At 27.8% G+C, this 14,961-nt stretch overlaps 1 protein-coding gene across 1 annotated transcript; it reads left to right on the forward strand.

Moving 5' to 3' along the window:
• The first annotated feature begins 2,197 nt into the window (after window positions 1–2,197).
• On the forward strand, window positions 2,198–9,030 carry LOC100168087 (ly6/PLAUR domain-containing protein 6B). Its single transcript, XM_001946399.3, has 4 exons — window positions 2,198–2,368; window positions 4,918–5,001; window positions 5,056–5,186; window positions 8,057–9,030. Exons 1-4 carry the CDS (start codon window positions 2,245–2,247, stop codon window positions 8,267–8,269), a joined length of 552 nt encoding a protein of 183 aa, XP_001946434.1. The 5' UTR covers window positions 2,198–2,244; the 3' UTR covers window positions 8,270–9,030.
• The last annotated feature ends 5,931 nt before the right edge of the window (window positions 9,031–14,961 follow it).

The raw sequence follows: 14,961 nt of genomic DNA on the forward strand, positions 1-14,961 counted from the left end.
TTTTTATATATAGCTTAAAGCCTACTAAGATATTCTAAAAATCACTTTTTAATCATCTGACTATAGTTTCAAATCGATAAGGGACTAAATAAATATTATTTTTTTTTTTGAACACGCACTAGATAGCTTTTACAAAAAAGCATGCTCATATATAGGTCAAGCGTCTTTATAAATGAAAGCCATGAAAAATCATTATATTCGAAATAAATTCTTAGCTGTCCAAACGTTTAAAATAGTCAAGACACACATTTATTTGCTTATAAGTCTTCTACTTTCTGGGACTATTCAAAATGTACGGAACTTTAAAGAAATATACATTTTAAAGAATATACTATTTGTGTTTAATCTTGTAATCTAAATAGATTGAACCAAAGTATGAAACTTTTTAAGCTTTTTTAGTAGGTACCTTCCTATCCTAGCAATACTGTATAAAAAAAAAGTACGCATTATAAAATCAATAGCTTCTTCAATTTAAATATTACTTAGAATCTAAAATAATAAAATATTTCTATAATAATAGGAATATACTAGCTGTAATAATTATTATTTGATAAAAATACAACTTTGTTAGATATATAATATATAGGTACATAATGAAAATGAACAGTAATTGAATACCTTTTTAAAATTTTGAGCAAATAAGATGTACGCATGTATGCAACATGCCAACATTACAAGTTTACAAAGAACTAATTTATCATAGAATTGTTGGGATGAAATTATATAGCTATCTACAATAACTGTTTGCATAATATATTCTAATTTTATATCGTATATTCTGAAATTTTGAAAAAAAAACTATGTAAAGCTTCTTCACTTTTACTTAGGTAATTAAAACTAGAATGGTACCATAAAATACATCAAGGTTCGCTTAATACTTAATATTATAGACTACTGATAAAATAAATTTATATGTAAAGTTACATAATAATATGAAATAAAATTACTAATAGTTGCAACATGATTCCGATTCACATACAACTACAAACAAATCGCGTACTTCTAATGATTTCCTGGTAGAGTTTTATTTCATCGTTCATATAAAATAATAACAAGGTATATAGTTATATATTTTTAATTTTATTATATTAATCCATTTTTCAATATTACCGTAGGGCTGATGTCACCAAATGGTGGCCCATGGACAAAAAAAAACAAATACTTTTTATGGTAAATTAAATGAGGTTTTCATTAGTTTTCATTTTATTTTTTTAAAAGCCCATAAGACATTTTGGTTTTTAAACTATATAAAATGTACGCAAAACTATATGTACAATTTATACTGTTATATTTTTAGAAAATATAATATTGAAATATAAAATTGTTGTCTTCGTGTAAAACTATAAATTATAGTGTTAAAATAAGTGTCAGAATGATATTTGTCCGATATAAATACGTAGCCTAACTCAAGTGCTACAATACTGGTGAATGTCATAATTAATTAAATGATATTGAGTTATACCATTGTATGAATAATTCCAAACATTTAACATTGTGAGAATACAGAACCATGCCCAACATATTGATTATTGGACCATTCGAGAGACATAAATAAACATGAATATCTATATAAAACAGTTCAGTAAATGTTCAGTTATTTTATTCATAAACGACATGTCAACATATTTCGTACATTATTATTTTATTATTGGATTCGAAAATATAATTACATTAAATCAATTAGTTACAAGTTGTTTTTTTTTTTTTTTAACTATTATTGTAATTTTATTTAAATTAGTTATTAAAATATTGAACTAGTACATGTACTAGCAGCGTGCTTCAAATTATATTATTAAGACATTGCCATTATAATTAAAAAAATATAAAGTTTTATACCTCACATTTTATGTGACCATTTATTTTGGTATATGATCTACCATTTAACTTAAAACAAATGATTTAAACATGTTAAATAGATATGGTTAAAAATAGAAACACTTCAATCCAAAATTGTTTGTAATTTATTCAACTACTATCTTTTTCCTATATCTAATTCATATTACAATCGTTTAAATAACCAACTGATAGGTGATAGCCTACAGGTGTAAGTTTTATAATACTGTATAATGTGCATTATATACTCTAAAACTTTCGAAACTTTCTTTCTACACTAACAAACTAAATGTATGAATAACTGTGACAAAAATATATGGATAAAAATCTTAGACAATGCTATATTTATGCTAAAAATCTAAAATTAATTGTCTTGATTGTTTTAGGTAATGTTTGGGGTCATACAGAGGTATGCCTCATGGTTGCCCGTGGATGGTACCACTATTTAGATGGGCCTTATTGTCTGGTTGCGTGGCCAGACCGCTGAGCTCCGATACCAAAATGTCCGAGGTTGTCACACAAAACATGACAGAAGGTAATTCACTGGTAAACAATATAAAGCCATTTTGAAACGTCCAGTTGTGGATAATGGCAGGTTTTTAACAACAAAGTACAAACCCTAATCAAACATTCAAATAAGCATTCTCTAAAATGTGTCACACACTCACACTTAATCCGAGGAAAATACAATACACAACGCACACTGTGTAATGACAATTGTAAATCAATATAATATTTTCAACAATTCGCACATAAAATTATTTAATATGATACAATTATAAAATTCAATGCGTAACACCTAATTCTTATTCTTATATTTAATGCATCAATGATTCTATACACATAATATTAGTAATTTATGTTAATGTACATATTATTACTTATTTTAAAGATTTAAAATTATTTTTCTTAACCATTTTGAATGTTTTAACACGATTAAAATACATAAGATCAGTTTAATTAAATAGTAGCTTAAATAGTTCACTTAATTATGTGTGTAGTAAACAAATGAACAATGATAATATACACACTTAATTTCAGACAAGAAACACTTTCATTACTCATTTGATTAGAGGCATTAGAGCAGTATTTTAATTGTTATAAATGTAACTTAATTACGACTTAACTTTTATATATTTTTTGCGGTTTATTATGTATTATCGTAATACATTATTATTTATTGAACATTATACAAACTAACTACACAACTATTTTTTATACACCGTAAAGTTTAAAATTACAAATACTGCACTTGTGAAGATTTTAAGCCTTTATAATATTATTTAACTCTAATAACTTTTAATATTATTCCAGGTAAACCAAAATGTCATAAACTAATGAATACGCAAATAGTTGTAATTTGATCATAAATTTATATTATTCCGGTTTTTCGAAGAAAAAAATGTGCATTCTTTACCACGGAACTCCTTTTATATTTCAATCGACTGATATGTTACACGAAACTTTTGAAACAGTTATACTACCCTAAAAGCTTTTTCCCGAGAGCAAAAGTCAAAACACATGGTTGTCAAACCAATTCTCACGCGACTAAGAATCTTAAGACAAAACACAGAACACTATACAATGTTTGTAAAACAATTTGTAGAAATATACAATAAACTTAAACAATTATGTTCAATTTGTCACCAAAAATAATTTAATAGTCAAGGTAAAATCTTTTCAACGACATAATAGCTTAACATTTTAATATAGCGTTTAATTTGAAACAAATTATAGAATAAATACTTTTAATTTGTACCTATTTTCTTATACTAGTGTACTCAAAAAACCATGAGTCTCGTGGAAATCTATACAAACATTATTTTGAATGTATAATCTATTGCCTGGTTTAAAAACAATAATAAAATAAGTATTAAATATGATGAAATGTTTATTATTGTAGCATGATCTTGGTGAAAACAAATCTCAGAGTGTGTCACACATATTCTTGTATAGAACAATTTAAATTAAATAAAGATAACAGAATTTTTAATTTATTTTGAGATTAATTCCTTCATTTAGATTGTAAAATAAAAAAAAAAGGAGAAACACAGAATAAGACTCTAAGTATTCTAAGGATTCCTTAAACCAATTAACCGTCAAAGATATATTGTTACAACTTACAACTAACAAGGCGTATGATAAATTTAACAAAATAGTGTTTCTAGCCCCGTTATAATATGCCTCATTTTACTATTAAAATTTAAATTCACAAATCGCTATATTTTGACGGACATAGAAAAGGTTAAATTTGCCAATTTAAGTTCCATCAGTTATAAAAAAACAACACTAAAAATATTATTTTTTTTAGAACTTATAATGACTGTCCAAATCTATTAACAACAAAGTTAATGGTAAAAAACGTCACATCGATGCCAATATTTTTATTAATTATTTTCTTTTTAATTATTATTATAATTACTATGGTTTATAATTTTTTTACACTAATATTTGATGGATCACATCGTTAGGTTTTCTAAAAACGTTTTATTAAAAATACACTGTCAGATTTTCTTTTAATTCTCAATTTATACTTGAATTTTAATATTTTATATACAAAAGTTTACATCCTTCACACAACTTAACTAAAATGTTTTATTAAGGTTTATAATGTATAACTATTAAATTTTTATAGGAGAGGCTAAACTTATAAAAACAGACTGTAGCCAATAGGTGATATTTATAACACTATTAAATTCATATAACAAAATAAAATACATTTTAAATAGACTATGTCATCTATACTGCATATTTTTTTCAAATCTAATTTGAATATCAAGTAGCCGATTTGAATAATAGCCAAATACATACTATATGAGATAGAACTGCACCGTTCGTATTAGGTAGGTATATGAGTATAAAGTTATAAATCATACGTCAACCTGCTCCGGCCCAATGCAGTTTATTTAAAAGCATACAAATAGAAAATAAATAAATGATAACAATAATAAATAAATGTCCATAATAATGTGCAGAATACGGATTGATATTAAATTATAGTTGATACGAAAACAATATATTATCAACTATTACATTTTAAAGATCTTATAAATTGTATTTCATAGATTGCTTTAATTATTTCAGAAAATTTAACTTGCTACACTTGCGTAAACGTGTCAGACAATTTGACATGCAATCAATATGCTATTGACAAACCATGTGCTCGAGGTATGTATCAGTTTTAATTTTAAACTTCAGTTGAAGTAATTTATATATCCGTAGATCTAGACTACTGTCAGACGTTACACATAATGGATTCAACTGGATCTAGTGTTATTGTGAACAAAAAATGTGCTAACCGAACAGAATGTCATCCGTCCACTGTCGGTTGTCTAAGCATTGACAGACAGACTGTAAGTTGTATACTACTATAATAATGGTTATAGTGCTAGTAATAGTTAGGTATTGTCATCGTTGTATAATCTTTTTTTATGTACACTTTTTTTTTTAAGGTATAAATTTAATGTAAACAACAAATTAAGAAGATGCATAATATTAAACTATAATATAGAACGAATCCCATAAGCGATGTAGCCAGGTGAAGAAGAGCCCAGTTAAGCCGTTAACGCTTTTTTATTACATATAATAATCATCAGTAGTTGAAATTGAGTAATTTATTACTAGTTTTTGGTCTAATTTAACGATAGCTAAAATTAAAGATGACAAATTTGATAATAAATTATTGTTAATGTGTTGGAAACGATCAATAAAAAAATCAAGCGATTCTCCTTCAATTTCAGTTTTAACTGGACAATTATTTCGTTAGTGGTGACATTAAACGCGGTTAGGGGGTGGGAATCATTGCTGCTAACTAAATTGCAATTAATTATATTGATTTAGTAATTAGTACCTAACTTAAGTTTAGTACCCATCAGGCTAATGTAATAATTTTGTAATGAACTATAGGTACCTATAGTAGTAAACGTTAATATGTTATTTATTTATTAATGAAAAATAAATATAGGTGTAGGCACAAATGACCGGTAGGGTGGTAAATTTATACTAGTTAGATATATTGCCTATGCATTATGATTATTGACTTCAAACATTATTTGTACATTAATAAAATAGTCATTACTTATTAAAACGATAGGCAAAAATCAACAAGGGTAGACTGTATTGTGTACTATGATCGTAGATTATAAAGGTATGTGTTGACAAAAATGGATATGGTTTGGACATGTAGCGAGTGATGAATGGAAACTGAGTGAGATACATTTGATTTAAAGAGACAAAAATAATAATAAATCGATGTAATGTCAGGAGATAAAATAAAATGGAAAGGTAAGATGTTGTGGATGGGATTTATACATCAAATAGATGGCCGGAAGAAAAACAAAAAACGCCATTGTGATTTTTGTCCATTGTTCATTTTAATCAATCACTATACACTCTCCGTAAAGCCCACTATATCAGTTACATTCCGATTGTTAATGCAATTTAACTAATAAAGTGCCACTAAAAATAACTTTTGCATATTCCTGTCAATCAAAAGTTCGCTTCTTGAGATTTAAAATCCACAGTATAAAAATGTTACAAACAAGGAATAAAATAAATTTCAAAAACAATACCTATAGTAAATAATTGAATAATTACCTATGAGCTATTATTTCCTTACCTAACCTATACATTTAATTTAATTGGTATGAAATAAAATAGGAATACCATTTATGTATACTGTATAGACATATTATCTATTGTCTATAAATATTAATTTTTTTAAAATCATTTTGTCTTAATAATAACTATAAGGTAATTAAAACAAAAAAATTGTGATAGTTTATGTATATATATGGTATATTTTTTATACCATTATAATAAAATATAATATGTCTAGTTAAAAAAAAAAAAAATTTAAATAATATTAATAATCTGAAAATATACATAATAATATTATCCTTTTCCATAAATTGTATATAAGTCATAAGGTCAACAATATATTATTTTAATAATAATATTTATCAATATAATTTCATATCTACGAAATGTATATTGAACAACAATTTCCGGAGTGGTTTTAGTACCTACATGTACATGTACGTCATTCTGTATTCCAAGTATATTATGATATTATAACTCTACCTTATTTTTGTCTTTAATACGACAATACTTCAACTATAGTCAACTCAGTTTGCAAGTATCTACCCATATTTTTTTTAACAAATCCTACAAAAATCTTATTTTTTTTTTTTATTGATCCTTAAGCCCGGCATCTATGGCCATTAGCTGTTTGTAGGATTGTATTGTGGTGGTACGGTAGGGTTTGGAAAGGTGAGTTTTTACACGTGTGTGTTTGTGTTTTGGGTGAATTTTTAAGTGGGCACCCGTAGGTATCTGCCATGCCCGGATGGGGGATGGCACACTCTGTCTGCGGACACCGTGACTGCCCGAAGAAAATTGCCGCCCGTGGCCGGGATCGAACCGGCGTCGGTGCACGTCGCAACCGACGCCTTAGTTCTCTCAGCTACTCCGTCTCCAAATCGTATTTAAATATAATGTCTTTAATGCACATTTAACGCTTATAAGACACGTGGGTACTTTTAATCTACGACAGACCCCTAATAAAAGCAATATTTTCTATGAAATATAAATCTCATACAGTACGTACTTAATAATTCATATATTAGAACAATACCATAAGCGTAACCTCAGGGATGCATGCCTTGTCTTGCAAGACCATGCACTTGAATAGTCTGAAAATTTAAGCTGTGTAATACGTAGGTATAGTATCATCTTGCATTCTTGCTGCACCTTCACGCAGTGGCGTTCGGTGGGGGTAGTTTATAATATTTCTCCAACGTATTAAGGCTACACATGTGACTACCGTTCATCGGTCACCACCTGGTTTGTTCATACTATAGTAATATTATCCTTTAATTGTTTATTAAAATATCTACTCTTTAATTTAACTACATGTGTGTTTTTAACAAGACGTATAGAAGTACCGATCACTCCATTTTAGTGTAATTGTAAAGAAAAATAATTGTTTATAATCGCAAGAGTAACGATTGATTTTGTAGGTATAGATTTATACTTATCGGGTATAATTTGAAACGTTAGGCAGCCAAAGATTTTTTTAATTTTTTTACAGCTAAAATTGAACGAAATTACGCATATGTGGCTGTAACCGTAACTTTAACCGTAATTTTAATATAATTTTAATCAAAACTTTGTATAATACATAATATAAAAACACAATAAACACAATGGATATTGTTTACAGGTGTGCGTATCCTGCTGCGATGACATGTACTGCAACATGACCGTGCCCACAAACCAAACGAATGCAGTGGTAACAGTCACACGGAAACATCACATGAATCCCACCAAAGGGCCGAAAACTAAGTCCGCTGGTGACATACCATGCACTCAACTGACGGTTGCATCATATTTATTATTGTTTCTTATGTTATTGACCACAATTTTGCAATGCTAGATCGTTATACATTTATATAAAATATTATATCTTAACCGTTACCTCAATAATAATTATATGTAGTTGAGTTTAGATTTAACTGCGGTATGGGCTACACACAAACAATACAAACAAACTTCAAACTTGTGTAGTTATATTAATCATTTAAACCACACCAAGTTTACACCTGTGTATAGCCTATTCACAGTTAAACACCAACAGATAATACTCGGTGGAAACATTACGACCTTAAATGTAGGTGGGCAGAGCGGAACAGGATGATCAAAAATACATTATTTGGAAACTAAAAGTATAGCATTTCTTGTTATCTGGATATTAAACTTAAACCGTGATAAAAACTTTTTAGAATCTGTACTAATAGGTATAAGAATAATTATAAAAATAATGGATAGGTTACGCTGCATAATATATCAAAGTACGGGTAAATTGTTTTATAAGAAAGGTCGACAAGTCCCTTAGGAATCATAGTAATCAATAGTTTTAACATAAGTTAAATTACCATATAAATATGCAGCACAGAATAAATTAAGATAAGATAAATTTCATAAAGTTTTTATAAAAAAAATACTCATAGAAACCCCATCCATAAGGCTTATTTTTCTTGCTCTGTCCATACTTATTCAATATTATGAACAAAAAAAGTTCATCGTTTTGTTTACTTATTTGAAAATGAAAATGTTTTTAATCGAACTAAGTTTTATGTTTTTTTTAACCTTCTTGTTATAACATAAAATAAACGATACTATATAATTAACTTATCATTTCTTGTAATTATTTTAATACATGCACTACCTACCGTCTTACTAACATAATAATCCAAATAAAAATAAATCCTATGATGAGAAAAAATAAGAAAAATTGGCTAATTTGGTTTTAAAGACGTCAACATTAAAAATAATAATATAAATAAATATTCAACAATTGAATTCAACCATCTGACTCTAAAATGATTATTACAATAATTAATATACATTGTTCATAGCATAAGGATCTTATATTTCTACTCTATTTCTTTAGCACAAAAGAATAAATTCTCGAAGTTAAAATGTCAAATTTAAAAGTCGTAACAAATTAATGCATTTGAAAAAAAAACAATCTGATCAGATTTTGGAAAATTATTTTACTTTATGTAGTATTTGGAAAGGGCTGTAAGATTTTCCTCCAAAAATGAAATACCGTTATCCTCCACTATCCATTTCCCTTCAATAAATAAAATAATAAAATAGTTAATATAAATAATTTATGCGTAGGTATCAAAAAAATAAAAAATATATTCTTTATTAGGCTTAATCGGCAGCTGATATAGATAAATCCGATACCAGAATGTATCAACCGAAAATGTGATCCTAGCAGGGCTGCATTTGAAAAAAAATCTGTTTTATGTTATTAAAAATTAAAACGTTACACAATTTATGCATTTATCGTTATTTAGAACTAAGACGTTATACAAGTTTTACGTTTATCGTTATTTAAAATACCTATAAAATGTAAAAATAATAACTAATTCGGATAGGTAATGGCCTGGATAGAAAATATAATATATATATCAATTCTTGATTGTCGCATGAAATAAAAGTTTCTACGAAACCAATAGACCTTTTAAATAAATAGATTTTAAAATATTTCGTTTTGCCTTATTTTTCGGTCAATGATATTCTATAAATTACGTTTTGTGTTATGTTTTGTTTTCTGATATATCCTGTATTTTGTTAATCGTTATGTTTTGTTTTGCGGTATTTAATTATTTTTGATTATCGCTTTCCGTTATAATAACGTTTACAAGTTTCAATCGTTTTTTTGTCAAATATAACGTTATAATCCTAACGTTTACAAGCCCTGGATCCTAGCCTTACTCTGTCTTTATAATACGGAACGTATAATACTACAACACTGGCTAAAATATTGGAGGAAAATAGACATAATTTCAGTCTAAAATAATGTGGAGGAAAATGGAACCGCCCTTGGAAAGAACGTCGTCCATGAACGCTCGTTAACGTGTTCATGTTCGTATTTAGTGAACGTCACTCGTTTTTTTTCAAATAGAACGTGAATGTGAACGACATTTATATATATTTTATAAATATTGATTGATAATACTATTATGATATATAATATATTACGAACTATAAAAATAAAATACACGGTAGGTATTCCAATTTGCACACCTTGACATAAAACAATATAATAATATTATGATTTCCATGATTTTGTATTCGTATTTAAACGATACATAAAAAATTAAATAAAGTAAATGAACGACGAAATGAACACATTCATATTTTCAAAGAACGTAAACGTGTTCATTTAAAAAAAAATATGAATTTGAACGTGAACCAGTTCTTTTTTAAGCACTGAACGTGAACGTTAACAATTTCATTTTTTTAGTGAATACGTTCCGAACACTGACTTTTTGAGACAATCACCGGCCACTTTAGCTAAACTCTAATTAAATTTGTTTAAATGTTGATAATATTATGTCTCTCAAAAATGAGATTTAGTCAATAATAATTGATGGAGATATAATTTCGATAATTATTTCAAAAGTTGTACCTATTACTAATTTCCATAAATTATTTAGGTAAGTATGTAAGTCTTAGATTTGAAGCAAGACGTTGCTGGTAGTGAGATATAGCATATTATTATTATATAGTTGTCAGGGAATATCGGTACAATAATATTGTTATTATAATATTATATACCTGCGAGGGCAAACTGGGTGAGCCATCCTGTATAGTATAGGTATTTGTATACATACAAACATGCGATCTTACAAAAACTTACACCATGATGACAATAGTTAATCTTGTAATTAATAATGTGGTATACCTATCCAAAAGATGCATAGCATACGATTTAGCGCCCATTAACTGTAAAGGGTTATAAATAATAAAGCTAAATAGTTTCATTATGTAGTTATAAACTTAGGTATATGCTTGCTTGTATTAAAGCAGATTTTAGAACTACAGTCTACAATAGAGTTATGATATTACGTTTCTATAACTTGTAAGTTATAATATTAAATAATGAGGTGGACAAAATGTCACGATAAAATGGCCGTAGCCCCAAGAGAATGTTGACCCAAGTCACGCATATAGATTGTAGGTACCTATATATTATATACGAACAAGCAACTATATGACGTGTAAATTAATTTTTCCAACGTGCGAAATCCAGTGCACAACATTGAACATGCAGGCCATTCTCGTGAAGGAGCAGTGCGTTATACTCGTTTGGTTAAATGTTTCCAGATAATGCCACGATAAATCGACGTTATTATGCGTACCATAATAATATTATAATAGGACAAAATAAATGTAAGTTTCTATATACGCTTCATTGATAAAAAAAAATCACGCGATATCGATACATCAAAACATTATACATTATGAAAACATGCATTAAATAATGATTTTGCGGTAAACAAATTTAAATAATTTGAAATCGGTTTTTATAATAACAATATAATATATAAGCTCAAAAATGTAGTTGGACTGGACGTGTCATTGCCGCCGGTGCCCTCTGGCCAGTCATCGATCACGCGACACGTAATAATAATATAAGCCTGTAAAAAAAATAAAAACTACCATCACGATAATAATTTATTTCATTACTGTCAATGTTTGTCTACACAAAATTAAACCCTTGCTGGTGTGCCAAAGGGAGAGCACGGCCGACAACGGTCTCCGCCGCGTATTATACGGACGAAACGCGCCTTGACAGGTCTGCTGTCTACGCATAATCAAATCGCGCGAAAAACTTACAGGTACCTTATACCTACTCGAAATGTTCTTCGGAGACCGTCGCAAGAAGTAAAACCGTTTGACACGACGACGACGCCACTGCGGAAAGACGTTCGTCGCAGTACTCACGGCGAATAATTAATTAACATCACTAAAATTATAGTAAAATTACAATAATATTCCCAAATGCAATTACGTGATCGCTGCAGCACGCTGAGTTGTGGAGTGTGCACTGGCTATTTTAGGCACCGGTCGTGAGTATAATAATAATAATATATTATATTAATCTGGTTAGGGTATCTCGTAGGTAATGGTTCATAATAATTAAAGTATTTTTTTTTTAAACTTATAAATAATTATTTTTTAAACGTTTCAGTAATAATTATTTATCAATAATTAATATCAAAATTATTTTGATATTTTGAATATTATATCATTGACACACGCCTTCAGTATCATAATATTATCATCAGTAGACAATAGGTACACGATCAATAATATTGTATTGATACAATAAAATCGTATTGGACCCTTAAAGGTTAGGCGGTCAGGTTTTAGCGGAATAAATTTAACAAATGTCAACCGAAATTACCATCGAAATATATTTTGTACTGTGATATTACTCATTGAATATTTCTTATTAACCCATGGGCTATTTAACAATATTATACGTTTTGGTACCTTCTCAAATTTAAATGAATGAAATATTTGCGCAACTGTGTTTATAAAATAATGTTTTTGGTACAATATGCTAATCATGGGTTGGCACACCCGGGAAGACAAAAATTAAACCATAAATTATCATTGTATTTATATTTTGCTGATAATAGGTATACTTTATAATTTGAAATTAAAATTATGTTTTAAAAATACTGTAATATAATAGAGCAATGGTACGCAACCTAGAGGCAACCCATAAGCGGGTAATTTAATACCAAATAAAAAAGAATAATTGTTTAATATATAATATTATATAATATAGACATATAGTTATGTTGTATTGGTAGAGCAACCTCATCGAAATAAATACATTTGGTGGTCGTGATGGTCGATGGATCAAAAAAGTTTGCGCACCACTGTAATCAAGTAAATACGCAGGTACCTAAATCCCTCCAATTGTATACTATTTAACTGTTATTAATCTTCAACCGGTTGTTAAAGTTGATGGCAGTGGCGTAATTTCAGTTTTTGTTAGACAAGGGCAACCACTCACTGATTTGCCGACTCAATTTTTTTTTCACGCAGATTCACATAATATAAAGCCATAGTACGTGAGGGGGTGGGGGTGGGGGGGGGGGGGTAAATTTTGGGTATTTCATGTATTTGAACGTCACACATAGCACATCGGACATAGAAGTATTAAATATAAACATTTTTGTGTTTTGTCTAATATTTAATACAGTAAAATAGGACAATACTGAGTTATGTATAAATTAATAATAAACAGGTTATAGGTACCTTATAATACTGATTTACAAACGTTGTCAGTATTTACAGTCACATCTAAATACTAAACACCATGACAAAATACATCCATTTTGTCATGCTCAACACCTTGATAAATAATATAATAATATACTTCTTTCAAAAATACAACAAAAAAATTAACAATATATATTATAACTGTTACAGGATAAACACTGTACCTTAGTACGTTTATGTTTTTGTTTATTGTTCATATTGTTCATAATAACAAATAAAAATATCAAATACAGTAAAAAGTAAATAACTAAAACACCATTCGGAGAGTCACGACTGACGATTAACGATTTACAAAAATTGAAAATAGTAAGGGAGAAGGAACATAATTATTTACATTATATTATGTATGTTATATTTAGTAAATACCTATGTCTTATCTAGTCTGTTATCTGATATTCTGATGTGGGTATTGTAACGTTTTGGTAATATTATGTTCTAAACGCTCGGCGGGTGAAAAAATAAGTACGATTACTAATATCGTTACAGAAAATCAAGTTGTGGACTTAGCGGAAATATTTTTTCTATGGCTGTTCATTGTGGGGTTAGAAATATAACATCCAACGAAGTACTGGACAAATTAGCAAAAAAAAAAAAACAAAAAAATAGATATACTAATATAATATAAATATTGTTAATACTATAATATATTCATAAAGTCTGTATGTTAAATGGACATTTTACCCCTGATTGTTTTCGGTGTAGTAGGATAATCTAAAAATATATCCCCCCGATATATTTTTGATGTGGACATTTTCCCCTAAATTTTTTTTTAATGTTTATTATTGACTAATAATATTGAATTTATTTATATTTACAATATTATTTATTATTTAATATGAAATTATTTTTTTTTTTAAATAAAATATATTTAAATATTTTTTTTTCATAAATATAATAGATTATAAATCTATTTGTTCGATTCACTGAACTACTTCAAAAATAAAAATTAAAAAAAAAATAAGCATATATTTTATATTTTAAGCATTAAAAATTAATGAAAATAAAAATGATACATTTTGTAAAAAACATTTGATTACTAATTCTTTTGTTATTTCTAACTATTTTTTTTTTTTTTTGTTCAGACTTCCAGTTTGAATTTTATTCAAGTAGTTCAGTTGATCAAAAATATACATTTATAATTTATTATATTTATGAAAATATTAGACAATAGGCAAAATATTTAATAATAAAATAATACATTTTTCATATTAAATAGTATTATTAAATAGTAAATTTAAAAAAAAATGGGAGGGAAATGTTCGCATCAAAAATATATCGGGGAGAATGTTCTACTACACGTCTACACCAAAAACAGTCGGGGGGGGGGGGGGGGGATGTCCGTGATTTAGTCTGTATACCTTAGTTATAAATAAAGTTTGTATTTACCATAATTTTATAAATTGATATTAGACATGACCATAAGTTATATTTTTAATGATAAAATAATGCATATTGTATTAAACAATCAGC

The sequence above is a fragment of the Acyrthosiphon pisum genome, chromosome A1, assembly GCF_005508785.2.
Source record: "Acyrthosiphon pisum isolate AL4f chromosome A1, pea_aphid_22Mar2018_4r6ur, whole genome shotgun sequence".
In the NCBI taxonomy this organism is placed as follows: Eukaryota; Metazoa; Arthropoda; class Insecta; order Hemiptera; family Aphididae; genus Acyrthosiphon; species Acyrthosiphon pisum.